This window comes from Sphaerodactylus townsendi, linkage group LG01 (genome assembly GCF_021028975.2).
Source record: "Sphaerodactylus townsendi isolate TG3544 linkage group LG01, MPM_Stown_v2.3, whole genome shotgun sequence".
NCBI lineage: Eukaryota > Metazoa > Chordata > Lepidosauria > Squamata > Sphaerodactylidae > Sphaerodactylus > Sphaerodactylus townsendi.
Genome location: NC_059425.1, coordinates 66639512 through 66658924, shown reverse-complemented (window position 1 = coordinate 66658924; position 19413 = coordinate 66639512). Strand labels below are relative to the sequence as shown.

General features: G+C 41.4%; 1 protein-coding gene across 2 annotated transcripts in view; it reads right to left on the bottom strand.

The window, feature by feature from the left end:
* ALK (ALK receptor tyrosine kinase) overlaps positions 1–19413 on the bottom strand; it is a 745837-nt gene that overhangs the window by 514329 nt on the left and 212095 nt on the right. For both annotated transcript variants that reach the window (XM_048511093.1, XM_048511181.1), the window contains exon 3: positions 568–726. In XM_048511093.1, the coding sequence (XP_048367050.1) occupies positions 568–726 (159 nt within the window). The remainder of the gene's footprint in view (positions 1–567; positions 727–19413) is intronic.

Below are 19413 nucleotides of genomic sequence, written 5' to 3'. Positions count from 1 at the left end.
TGCTTGCATGTAGTTCTCCAAAGTCCTGTAGAAATACACTGTTCCCCCTGTTAAAGCATACAGCTTGAGATATTTGCAGGAATAATCTTCAACACCTTTCTTTTACGTAATTCAAACTTATGGCTACTCAAAAATGTAGTAGTAGCATCATCAGTTACATTCAATCCATGTGAGCTTGCATCAGATACAATTGTAAAAATTCTTGCCGATGAATTGGTATTGCAGCAATCCTCATAGCTGCCATGTGCTACATGGATATTGCAGAAATCCATTCACCTGCCACACAAGACAATATTGACAGAATTGGAGCAATCATGGACAAAGCTCAAGGGAAGGAAATTTGTCCACCCAAGTAAAGTAGTAATTAAAGATAATCCCGAATCCATATTATTTTCAGTGAACAAGCTAAGCTTGCTTTCAGCCCCATCGGAGCAATCATACTGTATCTACCCCAATATTTGTTGAGATGCATGTGATTGTTGTGGCTGAAATCCAACCCCTATGGAAGTCAATGGAACTTTCACCATTGCATTCAGTAGTACAGACTGTCACAGCATTAACGCTTACCTTCTGTCGACTCTTCTGAATAATCTCTCTCTGGAACATTTGAAAGATGGAGCTGTGAGAGCTCATCTGCCCTCACTCTGTGCCAGGACCAGTTATGGCCCTCTCTCAACGGTGGGGAATATTCTAGATCACAAGGCAATTCAAAATTGCAGTTGAAAACTGGAATAGAAAAACAAAACAAAAAGCCATTTAAGGTTGATCAAATCATTAGTGTCCTGCTGGGCAAATTTCTCACTTTTTTTTTTCTTCCACAGTAGGAAACCACCAGATATGGGTCAGTGTGATTCAGTAGGCACTGAAAAAGAAACTACTTGTGTACACCCAGAAGTGATAAGACCTAAAGAGCACCCTTTCTTTTCTTTTCTTTTCCTTTCTTTATTAATGTGTATCTTGTCTTTCCTCCAAGGAGCCCAGAGCAGCATGCACAGTTCTCTTTACCTCTATAGAACCATAGAGCTGGAAAAGACTACGATGGAGGAGGCCTGCCATGCGGGAATAAACAACCAATCAATTTATTACAATGCACAATCAATTTATCACAATCCCTTTATCGTTATGAGCTTGAGTTGAGAGAAAGTGACTATTTCAAGGACACACTGTGAAATTTGTGGCAATGACCCTTTCTGCACAGGCACTTTAAAACATTTTGAGGCAGGAAATAAAATGTTTCCTCCGTGGAGTTCCACCTTGTTTTTACTCCCAAACATTTTATTTGCTGCCTCAAAACATATTAAATGAATGCCATGTTAAAACATTTACTTGAAACATTTTCAAAACTACTTTCATTGTCTTTGCGGTCTCTTTAGGATGTTTTCTATGCCTCTCTGCCTTTCCTGAACTTTTTCCTCATTTTCTCTGCTCACTCTTCATCAGGGGCGTACCTAGGCAGGCTGGCGCCCGGGGACAAAACCTGAGTTTGGCGCCCCACCCCCCGCCCGGCGTATGGGTGGCCACCCTCCCCCACTAAGACCAAACAATGATTTTTTGTACCAGCTCACAAAACACCTCCCACTCCCATCAAAACATACATGGCTCTCTCCCCACCAACTCTTTTCCTAATCACAACAACCCTATGAGGTAGGTTGTTAGCCAGAGAAACAACTCCAAGCCAGTGCAAGTGGGTATTAAGCATGTAAATCTCTCACAAATCACCCCCAGCAAAACATTTACCAAACAAATGTCAGCATCATCTCTCACAAAACACCTCCAGTGGAATCCACCCCCAAAACAGCATCACTTTCAATGGTGTTTAAACTAGGGAGCTCAGATTCTTCTTTTAAATCCACCTTAAAGGGAGAATCTGGGGTCCCTGGTTCAAACAAAATGGGAAGTGATGCTGTTTAATTGAGATTCTCCCTGAAACAGCATCACTTTTGAGGGTTGGAGATTCAGATGAAACAAATAGCAGATTCGGCTGGAATCTGGGCAAATTTGGGCACATTCGGACAAAAATTATCCTATTATGTCCTGCCCAAATATGAACAAATGAGAATGCAAGGTATTTGGTGTTTTTTGGGGGTATTTTTGGTGTTTTTTCAGCCTGCAGGGAGTGTATTTTTAAAGCTAGCAGCACCATGATTTCAGGGCATCATCCAGCGACTGCCCTGATGATACCACCCGAGTTTGGCGATGTTTGGTTCAGGGGCAGCAAAGTTATGGATGCCCAAATGGAATGCCCCCATCCCTATTGTTTTCAATGGGAGCTAACCTGAGATGGGGGCTACCCATTTGAGGGACCATAACTTTGGTCCCCCTGAACATAACTTCACCAAACTTGGGTGGCCTCATAAGAATAGTTAAAAGATGATACCCTGAAATTTTGGTGTCACTAGCTTTAAAATACATCCCTTCCAGGCACCCCCAGAAATATTCCCAAAGATTCTTCGTTTTGCAGTGACTTTGCTCCATTGTAGCTAATGAGGAATTTCTGAGGCAGGCTGTACATTTTTGAAGATAGAGGCGCCAGACATTCAAGGTGGCTCCAAGAGCCTTGAGTAATAGCATCCAAGCTTGGTGAGCTTTGCTTCTGGAGTGGGGGGGGGGGGGTTGAGAGAGTTCTGAGAGAACTCAGCCCACAGGCTTTCATGTGCAGGAGTGGGGAAACAAAATAACCCTTTTGGGGGCCCATAAAACTGAACCCCCAGAAGCAAAGGCCTCCAAACCTGGATGCTATTACCAGGAGGCCCTCCTGGAGCCACCCTGAAAGTCTGGTGTCTCTATCTTCAAAAATGTGCAGCCTGCCTACACACTCAGAAATTCCCCATTGGCTACAGTGGAGCAAAGTCACTGCAAAACAAAGAATCTTGGGCAAATTTCTTGGGGTGCCTGGAAGGGGTGTATTTTTAAAGCTAGTGACACCAAATTTTCAGGGTATCATCTGTTAACTATTCTTATGATGCCACCCAAGTTTGGTGAGGTTATGTTCAGGGGGACCAAAGTTATGGTCCCTCAAATGGGTAGCCCCCATCTCAGGTTAGCTCCCATTGAAAACAATGGGGATGGGGCACCCCCTTTGGGGGTCTATAACTTTGCTCCCCCTGAACCAAACATCACCAAATTTGGGTGGTATCATCAGGACAATCTCTGGATGGTACCCTGAAATTTTGGTGCCGCTAGCCTTAAAAATGCGCCCCCTGAAGGCCGGAGCGTGAAAAACACTTTAAAAATTAAAAAACACACAAACGACCATGAAATGTTGGCGCCCCCCCACGTGACCAAATGGGGGGCGCCCAGGGACAAAGGGTACCCCCTGTCCCTAGGCAGGAACGCCACTGCTCTTCATTCCTCCTCATCTATTTTTCAAGTATTTGAGAAGTGTTCATTCACTTTGGGAAGAGGGGTGGAGCTAATAATTGAAGGATGGACTATAGAAGGTGCATAGAGTAACAGCATCATGCTGTGAAGCATGGAAGCACTGTTTGGACAACATGCTAAAAAAAGCAAAGGAAGAAATCACAAAATGGCAGCCACAAATAGTTTCAACAGGGTGAATGTGGACGTAGCATGGTAAAGGGGGGAGACTGAAAACATTTAAAAATGTTTTCAGCGATTTGTGCAGAAAGGGCCAATGTATGTATTTGTGGGCCATCATGGCCTGAATGGTCCTAATTAGTACTTGGATGTGAAGGAATTCCAGGATCACTATAAAAAGGAAGGACATGGCAAACTATCTGTATTAGTCTCTTGCCCTGAAAGACCTTGTTAGGGTTAGCATAAGCCAGTTGTGACTTGACTGCCCTTTATAAGCACATGTGGATTTGAACCTGGGTCTTCCTTTTCACAGCTATGCACTCTAACTTAGGCATACTGATTAACATGAAAGAAGGTGCAACAGCAGTCAGGAAAGAATGTGGACAACAACATGTCTGTCATCTCAAAACACACAAAGCTTGATGTTTTGTTTTGTCTCATGTGGGCATATATGCAAACAGCAACAAAGGAGCAAGATGAGAGGAGTGCAAGAGAGAGAGAATGGAAGTAATATAAAGCCATCTAAGCAGAAGTCATCCCATCCCCTTTATTCACTGGGATAGTCCCAGAAAAGTGTTCTTAGGACACCAGTCTTTGAAAGGCAACCCAGAATGACTGTGCTGCTTAAGGGCAAAATGAGACATCATGACGTCCATGCATCCGACCTGGGGACACCACCATTTTGAAGCAGGACTCAGGCCATTTAAAAATGCCCTCAAGGGTCTGATCCTGGTTGAGTCTGTAGCATAATGTGTCCAGAAGATCTTGTGTCCTTGTGTCAAAGCAGCCTGTTTTAGCAGTTGAAAAGTTATGCTGGGCAGGGGAGAACACTTAGTCCTGCCATGCTGTGGGTAGCCCCTCAGAATCAGACACTTGTAGTATTTCTAAAAGGTCTGAGTTCAGCTCTGACATGATGGCAGTGGTCATGGGTCGGACACAGTGACATCTAGTTTGGCCCAAAGGTGCAGCATATTGCCATCCTTTTCAATGATTAAATTAACCTAAGAGTAACTGCAGTGGGTCTTGAAAGATGGCTGGAGGACTGATTGTGCTTAAATCATTTTCTTGTAGATCGGTTACATTTGCTCTCAATCTGTAGTTGGCTTAGAAATACTGGACCTTTAAAGGAAAAAAATGCTGCTTTTTGGAGATTTTCATTAACATTTCTTTTTTCAGGTCTTGAGCTGAGATTAACCCAAATAATTGGTTAACATTAGCCAAACCAGCCAAGACACTTTTAAAATTTCAATTAGATTCTACATTAAAAATCTCATTTCTTTTACACCTGCATAGATTTATGATCTTCACCTCATTCTTTTGGAGGCATCATAGTTTTGGTGAATACCTTTGTCCTCTCTCAGACAGGAGATGACAAACTCAGAGTAGCATCTTAAGTGAGGAGATACATGCATAAGCATTATTGTGTAAGTTGCTATCAAGTACACTCTTTGTAGCAGAGAATTTTTGTCACCACTCAGTTTTCTATTTTTATTATTATTTTTATTGAGCATATTAAAACAGGCTAAAGAAAGTATTGATTTGAGGTTTATTTCCTGAAAAAATATACTCCTATTTTTACATATATTTAAAATATGTACAAGAGGAATGTATTTCATTAAGTCTGGAAAATTAGAGTTACTCTATTTTTATATAATTTGGTTTTCTCCACTGTGATTTCTATCCTTGAACACCCATAAATGTTCTTCCCTGTACTGAAAAATATCTCTCTTACCATTTCAAATGTACACATACTAACCAAGATTATATACTAGTAAACAGTGTATTGAACCAGCGACTTCATATTCATTGCACAGATGTATGGAATGATGAAATCTCTAGAAATGTCACCTCATTTCTGAGTCATTGCACCCTATGACAATAATGAGATAGAGGAAATCCCCACTTCCTGTTCTGTCCTCAATAAATTGAATTTAGAATGGAATTTCAAGTATGGTACGTTCTCCCTAGGGAGATGCTTCATTTGCTGTGTGTAACATCAACATGATTCGTTTAATTAAAAGTTGAAATAAAGCAGAGATTAGGCACCCAGTTCAATGTAAATGCACATCATACATATGGTATCTAACTTCACTTATAAACTGCCTTTGACTTGTAATTGTCTGCTCCTGCTGTTTATTGGCTGCTGCAAAAATGTGCCATAGCAAACCTACAGATTTGGCAGCTCACTAACAATTAGCGGCTCACTAACAATTAGCAAAATAAATTGGGAAAGAATTTCTAGTGCAAGTAAAGCATCGCTACACCTTACATTTCTGACTTTACCTGAGGTTAGTATTTAGCTTGTAAAAATATATCTTGCTACTACTTTTGGAGGGTTTTTTTAAAAAAAATATTTAAATAAATGCCACCTTTTCCTTTTTTAATCTGAAGCTGTAGAGGAAAGTAATTAAATTTAATAGAACCTGGAGAGATATCCTTTTTTTACACCACTACCAAAAGAAATGACCAGACATAGAGTGTTAGGAAGTATCTACTGTGCATACTCAGTAGCTTTTTGCAATGAGATTTTTGAAAGATTTATATCTGTATATGTTTATGCAGCAGCTGTATGAGCACTGTGGATCATAAAGGAGCCACTAAGGTCCGGTGAATCACAAATCCTTTTTTTAATATTCATGCTAGGAACTAAAGCTCTTTCCAGTGCAAGTCACTGTGTGTTTAGGAAACAGTCTACATGAATAAAAGAAACTGTCACAGATCACCACGATAAACCAAAATGGTGCTTCGGAGTCATAATTAGAACTCTAACTGGAATAAAGAAACCTATGTGTGTTTTAATCAAATTAAGGATGCAATCTTAAATATAATCCATAAGGGTAAAAAAACTCTCTCTCTCTCTCTCTCTCTCTCTCTCTCTTTCTCTCTCTCTCTCTCCCCGCCCTCTCTTACACAATGAAGTTGGTGCTTACAATTTTGCTGTCAAGGTAAGAGTGTGTACAAGATGGTGGTTGTACAGCTCTTCACAACTTCTGGGGAGGGTTGGGAAGGCCAATATTACAAATGTACATTGGCTGGAAAGATAATCACACTATACAATCCAGAAAACAATATTCCCAAATTGAAAAGTGTCACATTCACAAACAAACTATGGAGCAAGATCAGGCAAGCTTGTATTCAGAGACTAGGACAAGGAGTAATGGATTCAAAGTGCAGGAAAAGAGATTCCACCTAAACATTAGGAAGAACTTCCTGCCAGTAAGGACTGTTCGAAGGAGGAATATGCTACCTCAGAGTGTGGTGGAGTGTCCTTCTTTGGAAGTTTTTTAACCGAGGCTCTTTCCGCATGACGGAAAGGGCACCTCTCCACCGGCAGAAATTATGCTGGTGGAGGGGGAGAGAACCATTAGCCAACTGGGAAGGCGTCGCTTGAATGGCCCCTGAAACAGCAGAAGCAACACAGAAGGAGAGCAGATTTAAGCCCCAGAGCCACACCTCTTGCTAGTCCCCCCCCCTCACCTTGTCCTCCAGCATTAGAATGGAGGGCTGCAGGGACCCGCCCATGCTGCCCTCTGACCTCCAGCAGCAGCGCTGCCTGTGTGAACAGCTCCCCAGGGACCGGTGTTTTTCCATCCCTGGGCCGCTGTTTTTGGCCCCGTGCGGAAAGGGCCAGAGACTGGATGGCCCTCTGACAAGGGTGCTTTGATTGTGTATTCCTGCTTGGCAGGAGGTTGGACTTGATGGTTCTTGTGGTCTCTTCCAACTCTATGATTCAAGTCATAGCAGACTCTTGGCAACTCCATTCATGGCAAGAAGTAAACAGAGATGATGTCCCGCTGCCTGCCTCTGTGTGGCAACCCAGTACTTCCTTGGTGGTCTCCCACTGAAGTATCAGAATCAATCCTCTTTAGCAGCCATCACCTGGCAAGATTGAGCCAGGCTGCATCAGCCCAGACAGGTCTAATAAACTTACCTAGCCACATGTAGAAGAGATCCACAGTGTTTGGAGTGGGATCCTCAATCTAATATTGTCTGTCAGTAGACAAGACACCTGAGAATCATAAACATCTGGATACTGTCTTTTCTGATGAATGCAGTATGTCCCCCATATAAATATTTTGTACATGTTACTCAAGACCCTAGTAGAAGGAGAAAAGTTGGGAGTCATCCACACTGAGTCAGTGAGGTGCAGTGGTTAAGAGTGGTGGACTCTAATCTGAAGAACTGGGCTTGGTTTCCCACTTCTGCACATGAGCAGCGGATTCTTATCTGGTTAACTGGACTTGTTTCCTTGCTCCTACACATGAAGCCTGTTGGGTGACCATGGGGCAGTCACAGTTAGCTCTCTCAGCCCCACCTATCTCACAGGATGTCTGTTGTTGGGAAAAGGGAAGGAGTTTGTAAGCCCCTTTGAGTCTCTTTACAGGAGAGAATGACTGGGCATAAATTCAAACTTTTCTCTTCTTCAAGTGAATCCCACAAAGGCTTGCACAAGTACATGTAGTGGAGACAATACGGAGAGATTTTTTATTACAATAAGATCTTCTAAATAAATATTCACAACTATGCATTAGGGAGGAGATAGTATTTAAATTGCTTTCTTGGGAGAAGTACTCAGCTCAGCGAGCCCCGGGACCTCTATTAATACCAACTAACCTCCATATACTTAATTTATAAGGCCAATAAGCTTTAAATTCATGATAGGGAAGTGACACATTGATTTTCCACCTACTAATTTTAAAAGCAAAGTCAGTTCCTAAAGCTTTCCCATTACAAATTTCCAGAAGAGGTAAATCCTGCTTCCAGGCTCTTCCCATCGCAGGCCTTGTCTATATTTACAAAAATCCTGCTAACTTGCCCCATATCTTTTCAGATGTATAGAAGAAACCAGATGTGGAGAAAAGGAACACAAGATTCTTCCATGATTTTATTTGCTGCTTTTCTCTTGCTATTCCTCCAAGCTGCTCAAAACCGCTAACATGGTCTCCTCCCATTTTACTCTCACAATATCTGAGTGATCTAGATTAGACTGAGAGGTGACCAAAGGTCATTTAGTGAACAATGGATGCTAGATGTAATGCTGTGTCAGTCACACCAGCCGCTTAACGACACTAGACCAGTTGGTTCTGGAACAAGATCAAAGATCCATTTTGTCCAGCATCCTGCTTTCTACAGTGACCCATCTACGGTTGTTACATTCTACATCTCTCTCAAACACATCTTTTTTTAGCCATCTCATTATTTTTACAACAGAGTGGAATGTACTCTGTTACTATTTTTGGTAGCCTGACAGCATGCATTCCTAGCATATTTATGGATTGCACCCGGGAAGACCACCAGCAAGGCATGTCAAAGCAGGTACTGCTGGCAAAACATGCATTCTACTATACAGACTACATATCTTGTCCCAGCACTGCATTTTTTTCTCCTGATGGTTGAAGTATGTCAATGAGAATCCACACAGATTCAACCAGCAAATGAATATGAATGGTGGGCCCTTAATGGTACATAGAACCATGGTACATCTTCAGTTCTGCAATGGGTGCATAGCAATGTCTATATATGTGTTGACCTCAGGGAGTGATTACATTTTGAACAAGTATTTTGCCTTCCCTTGAGACTGCATCTCAGAGCTTATATAAAACTCTGTGTGCAGTGCCAGATTTACCTATAGGCTTTGCAGACTGAAGCCTAGCCCAGGGGCTCAAAATCTACAGGGTCTCCACCCAAGGTGCAGAATATTTTTGACACTGTCATAAGCCTTTCTTACACATGCTGTCATAATACACTGTATTCTCTAAGCCAAGTTCTCAACCTGGGGGTCAAACGACCCTTTCACAGGGGTCGCCTAAGACTCTCTGCATGAGTGTTCTCCATCTGTAAAATGGATAAATGATAGGCTTGGGGGTCACCACAACATGAGGAACTGTATTAAAGGGTCGCTGCATCAGGAAGGTTGAGAACCACTGCTCTAAGCAAACCTTCAATAATTTTCCTTGCACTCCATTTCAGAATAATAGTGTCTAAGCTGATAACTCAACATTAGCATTGATTTCTGTATTGATTTTGACCTTCCAGGACTTCACTGACGTGGACTCCACTTTGTAACCCTGTATTGTGAACTCCATCAGTCATAAGGGTGGGGATTGGGAGGGGCCTCACAAGTAGAATAGGATAGCCTCTCTTCATCTAAATCCAGCACTTGCTGTATGATCTATACAAGTTTGTGTATTTGCCTAGTCCTTGCTTTTTAGTAGGTCTTCTATGCGTTCTCCCTCCACTCCACCATTCCAGAAAAAAATCACTCATTCCTACCTAGTATTAACACTGAATTACTGATACAAGTATCTTACACAGACTTTTCTTACAGTGCAGAAATCTTGGTGAAATCTTGAATCAGTGCTGCTCAAACATCCTTCACCTCCATAAATTCATTGTTCCATTTGCACATATGTCAGTGCTTATATATCTGAATGCATGTTAGCCTTTCTAGATTCTACTATGTGTGCATTGTCACAAACCCATATTATGCAACTTTTGTGGACCTGGTGGCTGGCACCACACAACTAGGCTATAGTTTTCCCAGGAAGAGGTTACTGGGATAAGGATGGAGGTAAAACTGAAGACAGAAGTAAGATATAGATAAGTAGACTGGTGGATGGGAAGGAAAGAAGGAAGTAGCAAAAGGGGAGAGGCTATGGCCGATTGCGCATGGCAAGGTTCTTGCAACTTCACAAAGAATTGGTCACAGAATCTTTGTTTCAGGGTATATTCAGCATTATTACCCACTGCCCTGTTTGCAGCAGGACAGACATTACCCATCAGCTTGAATACAGCATCTGTACACTTTGCCCAAACACTGATTGCCTTTTATGGTGGGAAGTAGGTGGGGGAAGTAATGGCAGCGTGCAAACTGCAAAATCGCAAAAGTACAACATGAACTGCTAAGCTCCCCAGGTTCACGATCATCCATCTCCTGATTTTTGTATGTGGAATAAGAAGCAACAATTGTTATCAGTTCTCCCCACTTCATTGCAACCCCTCACTGTTCCAGAGGATTTGTTGATCCCTAGGAACAGAATTCTAGGGGGCCTGCTGGGTTGCATTAGGAGGGAAAATGGAAAAATCCTACCCAGGGAAAGCGAAGGAGATCTCCTTCAGGTTGTTGCTCCTCCTTGCATTCCCCCACTCACATCACAGCAGTTTTTCCCACTCTTGGCACCACTATTTCAGAATGATCAGAAGATACCAGTTCCTTGGAAGTTTTTGGCCTAAGATTTCATACCCAGGCCACAATCTACTTTGTTGCTAATGCTCAAAAAATAAAAAGTACTCAATTAAATCTAACCAGTTCCCAACAGAGCAAACTTTTCATGAATTGGAAATTATGTTTCCATTAAGAGTTTTTTCACAGCTAAATCACATGGCTGTCTCATATTCAGACTGTGATCTGCTACAATCCCTAGAATTTTTATCACCTTTCCATGCTACTGGGCCTACTATCTCCTATCCTATGCTTGCACCTTTTCTCTGTTTATATTCCTATTAAATTTCATTTTATTAATCTAATTCCAATTTTCCGTCCAATCAAGATATTCTTGAACATTATTCCCATGTTCTAAGGTATTAGCTGTACATCTCAATTTTGTAACACAATTTTGCATTATACACAATGTAATAAAAATTCCCTCCACACCTTCATCCAAATCATTAATAAAGGTGTTAAATGGTATCAGCTCCAGGACAGAGTCTTGCTGTACACTGCTTGAAACGTCTTTCCAGTTTGATGGAGAGACATTAATAAACACACTTCGAGCATAACTCTTCAATCAACTGTCAATCCACCTAATAATAGCATAATCTAATCCACACTTTATCAGCTTTCCAACTAAACATCATGAGGGACCTTGTCAAGCACTTTACTAAGGTCAAGATATATTACTTTCACAGAACTGCTGCGGTCTACTAAACCAGCAACTCAATCAAAAAAAGAAATACGATTACTCTGACCTAACATTCTTGCCAAATCCATTCTGCTATCTAGCAATCACTATACCGCTTTCTAGACCAGGGCAGGCAGTCCTCAACATATATGTCAAATAATATCACACCAGGTCATTGTACTCAGTATGCAAGCCCCATTCTCCATACAGGTTACAAAGATGTAGCAGCATCACTGGGGTCCAGCTTGCTCCCAGTATATACACATACACCTAAAAAATCACCTTACACTGAATCAGACCATTAGTCCATCAAGATCAGTACTGTCTACTCAGACTGATAGCAACTCTTCAGGATCTGAAGTAAAGGTCTTTCACATCTCCTACTAGCTGATCCCTTTAAGTCAGTGGTTCTCAACCTGGGGGTCGAGACCCCTTTGGAGGTCGAACAACCCTTTCACAGGGGTCGCCTAAAACTCTCTGCATCAGTGTTCTCCATTTGTAAAGAGGATAAATGTTAGGCTTGGGGGTCACCACAACATGAGGAACTGTATTAAAGGGTGGCAGCATTAGGAAGGTTGTGAACCACTGCTTTAAGTGGTGAGGTCAAAGATTAAAGCTTGTACATTCTTCATAGAGCCCCTCTGCACTGTAGGATTCGACCTTAATTCGACGTAGGTCTGACCCGGGTACTCCCAAAGCCGTAGCGTTCGACTTGTGTCTGTCTCTGATCCCGCCCTCTCACCCTCAAATTTTCGAGCTCGACTGGGAGGTACAACTTTTTTGCCGATCTCGAGTTGCACTCAAGCCGAAGCCGGCGGAGTGCGGAATCTCCCTTGCCTCGACTCTGCCAGCCAGCCAATCACAGTGCAGTATTTCGGCCATGCGCAGAACGGGAGACTCATGGCGGTAAAAAGCGCGCCTTCAAAAAAAAACCCTTTTCGTGCACGAAGCAATGGCTCAGCTCTGCTCGTTCTGCTCCGACAGAGTAGCCTCGCAAAAACGCAGATTCTTGCCAGTTTGTGACAGGCGGGAAATTGGCGCTTTGTGACGTTGTCACAACATAGCTCCTACATGGCAAAACAAAAAAAGGGACGCACACACACGTTTCCCGCCATAGAACAGCAGCCAATCGGCAATGAGGAGCGAAAGATGCAAGGAGGTAACTCCCTCTGAACACAGGTCCGGAGAGATGACCTGGCTATTTGCGGAATAACAGAAGAGTCGAGCTCAGGTAATGATTTCTGCAGACACGAGTCGACCCTAGGTCACCTCTGCTGTGTGGAAAGCCCCATAGAAGCAGATAGCTCCTATATCACTGAGTCATGGCCCCTCCCAACTCTTGTTTCTCAGTCTACATTTCTATGCTGGCATACCAACACTGCCATAGGTCAATGTTGCAGGATTTTTGGCATTCATTCAAAAAAAATTTTATGCCTATTCTAGACGTTTATTTTATAAGCATCTAGATGCTTATGCGTGATTATTTTACAATCTGCTCTTCTGTCTTTCCAGTTAGGCTATGTGGCCAATAATTTTCTGGGTCTTCTTTTTAGTTTTTTTTAAGGTTGCAGTTCATTGTCTATCAGACATCTCATAATTTCGAAAGAATTCTTCAAGATCATAGACTAGGTGTTGAAAGAACACTGACAAGTTCCTTCAATATCCTAGCATGGATACTTTTTGTCTATCTTGACTTGTAACCCTTTCCCCTAATCATATTTATACTATTGTTGTTGAATTAGGTTCAATTTATTTGTGTAGTTATATTGGATACAATTATTGCTACAAGAACCCAGAAACAAAATTGGAAATCAGTTATACCTCCTTATTATAACAACATTGGGAATTAAACAGTTATACCTTCCCTATTCATATTTCACTAAATATTTCACTACTACCTCTTTATTCTCCTTTTTCCTCCTTACACATCTTTTTTAAACCCCTTTTTATTATTCTTAACATTTCTTGCTAACTTCACTGAGTTCCATGTATTAGCCTTCCTGACAATGGGTTTATGGTGGCCAAGTTACCTGCTATAGAAGGCAATCTCCTGTCCTGGACTTCCATGCCCTGCTGCTTGACAGAGTAGTAGGGGATGGGGTGAGAATAGGATCACACAACTGTGAGGTGTCACTTCGGGTTGTGCACCTGGAAGTGACATCACTATGTTATACCATATTCTAGAAATGTCTCCAACATCTGTGAATTTTACCATAGATGTTTGTACAAATCCTCAAGCATCATGTAATGAGGTGAAGCCACTTTTGGATATTCAGCCAGAAGTGATGTCTCATATTCACATGATGCAGCTAAATATTCAGCTGGAAGTAATGTTGCAGCATCACATGACTTTGTTTCACTCGGTCTCCCCTCCCATCCGGTACAATGGGGGCCACTCTAAGTGGGTTGGAACCTTTGTTGTATTTTTCTAATGCTAGCAGTGTTTCTACTCTTGCAAGTTTCCTACCAATTTCTACATATGTTCTCCTTTCACTGGAGATCCCTTGCAGTCTCCCCCACTCTTGTGGTTCTGTGATCCCAGAAGCAGGGTGTTGCAGCAATGTGATGATAAGAAAGCTGTTACTGCATCCACAGCGTTCAGCATCCAACCCAGTTTCCCTGAAGTTTGAGCTATCTATCTACAACTGTTCTTGAAAACGAGACCCCCTAAGTGATAATCTAATCCTTTACTGTGAACAACCTAATACTGATGCATTCATATCTAAATAAATACACAAACTCAGGCCAAACACTGTGATATTTTTGTCTATTTGTTTCTTGTCTATTAAAAGCAACCCTTTCTTTCACTTCATGATCTATCATAGCTTCAGTCCATATTTGGATATATAGTTATTGCTTTCTGTTGTGAAGAATTATTCATTTAGTACTACCAAAGCTAATAGTAGCCTTGTCCTCTGCCCTTTGAAGAGTTTCCAGGAAGAAGGACTATATTCAAATACAGCAGTAAGAGAATTAAGATCCAGTGGACATTCTAGTATAAAATTAATTTCTATTACTATCTTTGTAATTTCTACTCATAATGGCATGATAATTGGACAGATATTCACATAATATGAATGTGAATATTCAGTTATTTATTTTGGTTTTGTTGTAGGTTCTCCATTATTTGTTTGTGCTCAGGTTTCAAATAAAAATGTGTAGTTTTGGTGCAATCCAAAAACAGCAAAGCTGCCACTGTATTTAGGACATTTTATAGCATTTTTAATCATTCTGAACTCATCCATAAGTTCTTAAGAAACCTTCCTCCAATTTGTGCAACTGAATTAGTTGTTTTAATATTTCCCATACTCCCTTCCTAATGAAATTGTTTGCGATTCTGCCTTTAGAATCTAAAATGTGAAATGGTGCTTATTTGTCTTTGAACACTGGAATTTAAATCACTGAAACCTGTGAGAAATCATCATTAAATGAAAATAAACATACAAAGCAAAAGGCTGGAAAAGTTTCATTAATCATTTGTTTAGTAAGACAGCTCATGGAAAAGAAAATAGCCAGCACAGCTCTCATTTCCATTTTGCAGTTTGTAAGAAAGCAGATTAAAGTAAACTCAGCTATGGTACAGATCTCTAAAACTGAAATATATGCCCACAAAGACATAATTGCAAGAAGGTGATGTTGGTTGAACTGCATAGCCAATGGAAATTTTATTTCAGTTAGATTGAACTGCAGCATATGGAGGCTAAAAACTGATTTCTGATAGTCTTGGACTTGGTTCTTAGGTCTGCTACTATAGTATCATGTATTGTATTACATAGAGAGGTTGTAGCAATAAGCTCTTTGAACAGCTAATGACAGCAACAGCACATGTGAAATGTCCCTCAGAATGAAGACTAATGGGTGATAAGGGACAAACCTTGTTTAAGATATATGTGTGGGTAAAATATGTATATATTTTCAAGGTTAGAGTGGTTTTAATGTAGTCCCATTGTGGCTTTGCATGAATGAATACTGAATGGGTTCTTACTTCTGTTGCCACTTGGAGCCATCTATGTTCCACTGTAACCCAAAAAAGGGAAAAAAATAACTCATGGTGGCCATAATTCATTTCAAGGGGGTGAGTGGGAACATGCATCATGCTTAAAAGGGGGGGGGGATGTTTTGCAAACATTTTAGATTACTTGTGCAGGAAGAGCCATGGTTAGATAATATATTGTAGAATAATTACGTTTTTATTTATGATTTCTTTACCAGACAAGTGCCATTTCAGGATTTTATCTCAGTATTCAACTTGATGTTTTAACTGAGACATGAATTACATCATTGTTTTTAACACAGAGCTTTGTGTCAAATTATCACCATATGAAGCTATTATTATGCAATGTATGCATGCAGAATTTTGTACCAGTATCTACATATGGTGACACTTATCCTCTTCCTCTCATTCATTGTAAGTTTGTCTTTCCAAGAAATGGTATTGGATGATAGTTCTGCAGAAAACTTAGGCTACTTTAAATAACTCTTCTCACAATTATTCAAGTTTTTATTTGTTAACATATCACACCCCATAAACATCTTACTAAAAGCCTTCACCAGGCCACAATATTTGTAGGATAGAAGAATCAGTTTTTTCCCTTAAAAGCTGACAGTTTATGCAAGAAAGTTTCCAAGAGAGTTCCCGCATGCTAATGATTAAGATATAATTCTGAAACAATTGAGCAGCTGTGATTCTTTTTTCCATGTCATAGTAGCTACAAATCCAGCTTCCCCTAAACAAACAAACAAACAAACAAAAAAGGACACATGTACAGATTACCAGGTAAAACAAACTTTATTCATGAATGTTTTACACAGAAATAGAAATTGGATGAGCTCCAAGCAGAGGAAACCTCCATGGGAAGCAAATGCAGCAAATGGTGGGCAGGATGGAGAACAAATGCAGAAAATGGTGGGTGTGATTGGCTGTGAAAATGAAAATTAGTGCTATAATGGGGAAAAAGGAGTGGAAAGCTGAAAAAATAAAAGATGTCTGGTTTGCAAACAACAAAGTCAACAGGGTTCTTTTTTAAATGTCCCAAGACATTTTATTTGTGCTATGCAGAGGAAAAAAACCAAGACAGTTCTTTTTAAGACATCCTCAGGACTTCTTATTTGTGCTGTGCAGAAAGGACCCACATTAGCCTTTTTTTGATGCTGCCGAATGCTCATAATTACCTTACAGTCCATCTGTACCCAAAAATCTTGTTCAAATATAATGCTACCCAGAAGTATATCCCCCATGCAGCATGTGTGCATCTCATTTTTGTTGCCCAGGTGTCGAACTCAGCACATATCCTTGCTAAATTGAATCTTGGCCACATCCACACACCTTTCCAGTGTGTTCAGATCTCATTGAATTCTATTTCTACTTTCCAGTGTATTTACTAAACTATTCACTTAGCTATCCTAACATCCAGTCTGCAATCTGCCCATCAGAACCTCATGGGGAACCATATCAAAGGTTTAACTGAAATCCAGGTAAACAATGTTGATGGCATTTCCATGATCCAGTAAGAATATCACTTGATCAAAGAAGGAATCAAGGTGGGTCTGGCAGGACCTCCTGGGGAAAAATCCATCCTGACTGACAGAGGCTGGACTCAGTGCCATAGGAAGGAAAAATGGAGCTCAGGGTAAAATGGCGCCCATGGCTGCACCACTCCCCAAACACGGCTCACCTTTTACAGGTAAAAGAGCAGCCTGCTCCAGTCTATGGGGGCTGCTCCAGGCTGCAGAGGCTGCTCTGGGCCATGGAGGTGGCCTGGGGGATGGGGGAGCGATTATCCGTCCCCCCACATCTGCCCCCAACCCCATTGTAGCTCCGCCTATGGTTGGATTGAATTGAAGTTTCCTGGGTCATCATTCCTCCCTTTTCTGAAGATTGGGATAATATTCATGCTCCTCCAGTCTTTTGGAATGTCTCCTATCTTTCAAAAAGCCTTGAAGATGATGTACAAAGGCTCTGCAAGCTCTCTAGAAAGCTTTTGAGCACTCTCACGTGCACAACATCTGGTCTCAGGGATTTGTACTCCTCCATTGCAGCCAGATGCCTCTCAACAACCTCTTGTCCATGTCAACCAGCAGCCTGGACATTATGCCATGCCTACTATCATCTCTAGGTATGCCTGTTCTGCTTAGAAAAAAATAAGGCAAAATAGGCGTTGAGTCTTTCTGCTTTCTCTCTGTCAGATTTGCTCCATTTTTAGCCAATAATGGGTCTATCATCTTTTTTACCTTGCATTTGCTCCTCACATATCTGAAGGTGCTTTTCTTCCTCCATGGCCAGCCTCAGCTCACGGTGAACTTTGGCCTCTCTGGTGGCTGGCCTACTGCATTTAGGAACATGAAGATACTCTTCTTCAGAGGTATCTCCTTCCTTTCATTTCTTGAAGATATCCTTTTTTCTTTCTTAGCTCATCGTGGAGTTTGCTATTCATCCATATTGGCTTCTTGGATCCCCTAACATGTGAATTGAGTGCAGAGTCCAATTTTGGAAACAATTTTATGTAATTGAGTAGCTAAAATGAAATTAAGGAGTGAAATTCTGGTATTGTAAAAAATTTTGGAAAGCAGTCATGCTGGTCTGCATAGATGAGCTCAATTCCTGTAGCACCTTAGAGACCAACAAGAGGTATAAACTTTTGAGACTCAAAGCATCTTTCATCAGATACAAGGATCTAGGGTGTGCACTTGGCAAAGTTAAACTAAAAAAACAAACAAAATACCTTACCAGGGAGTTTTCATTTTCCCCCAAATGACGGTAATTTAAAGGAAGCCAAAAAGTAGATCCCAAATCATACTGAATTTTTTTTGGCTTGATTTTGATTGCTTTGGCCTTGCCACCATTTGAAAAACAAGACTTGAGGAATTCCTTTTCCCCCTCCTGTTTCTCCTCTCTCCCTCTTGTTTCCCTTACTTACTAGTTGGCCAGGCAAGTGCAGAACTCCCCATCACTGCTGACTCCAGACTCCACATGGGGATTGAAGGTGGTGGGTGGCACAAAACTGCATGCTGAGCAAGGCCCAGCTGAGTCCAATGTGCAGCTCTGTGTAGGCCACCTGCTATCTCCAGTGGCCACATGGCACTCGGAGGAGGTAGATCGCACAGAGCTGTGCAGGCTGCCACTACATCTGGGCTCCACTATCACTGCAGCTTCTGGGCTCCAACTGGGGCTCAGTGCCAGATACTGCAGCCAAGGTAAGTGCGGGAAAATGTGGGGATGGTAAAATTCAGATTCGAGTTTTAGAGCTGATTTTTTTGGAATCCAGATATTCCTGATAGGGGTGTTTGGGAATATCTGGGTTTAATAAAAAAATTCAGGGCCATTAGACACAAATCTACATTTTACCAGGTTTTTTTTGTTGCACACCCCTGCAAGGACCTCCATTCCTATGTGCATCTGACAAAGGGATCTTTGACTCTAAGGTGCTACTGAACGTTCTCATCTCTATTTACCTACCTCACACTGAGTTACAATTTCACTGGTTTGTTGTGAGGATAAAATGTAATAATTAATGTTTGCTTGTCTGAGGAGGGGTGGGATATAAAAGAAACAGGAGCAATAATAAAGTAATAATACAATGTTTTTGTTTTTTAAAAAAAGAAACCTAAATCAAGCACAGGTGATGAGATCGGGGGTGGGCAGGGTGTCAGGGAGATAAGGCAGCTTGGTGGGAAAAATAAACTGGTTCTGTTCCCATGGTGTTTGCACTGTAGCAGGTTCAACTTGGGATTTTTGAAAAGAATCGGCAAATTGGCGATTTTTGAAAATCCTGGGATGAGGGAAATATTGCAGGGCAAACTCGCCTTAGGACCAAAAACCATGCAAACTTCTTGGCCAAACCGGGATATTTCCTTTGCTCAACCCGGGATATTTGGACTGTGCAGAAATGACCAAATGACCAAAAATGGACCAAATCCATTCCACAGGCAGTGGTGCGTTCCCCCAGGCAAGGAGCTTTTCCCATGACACATGAGC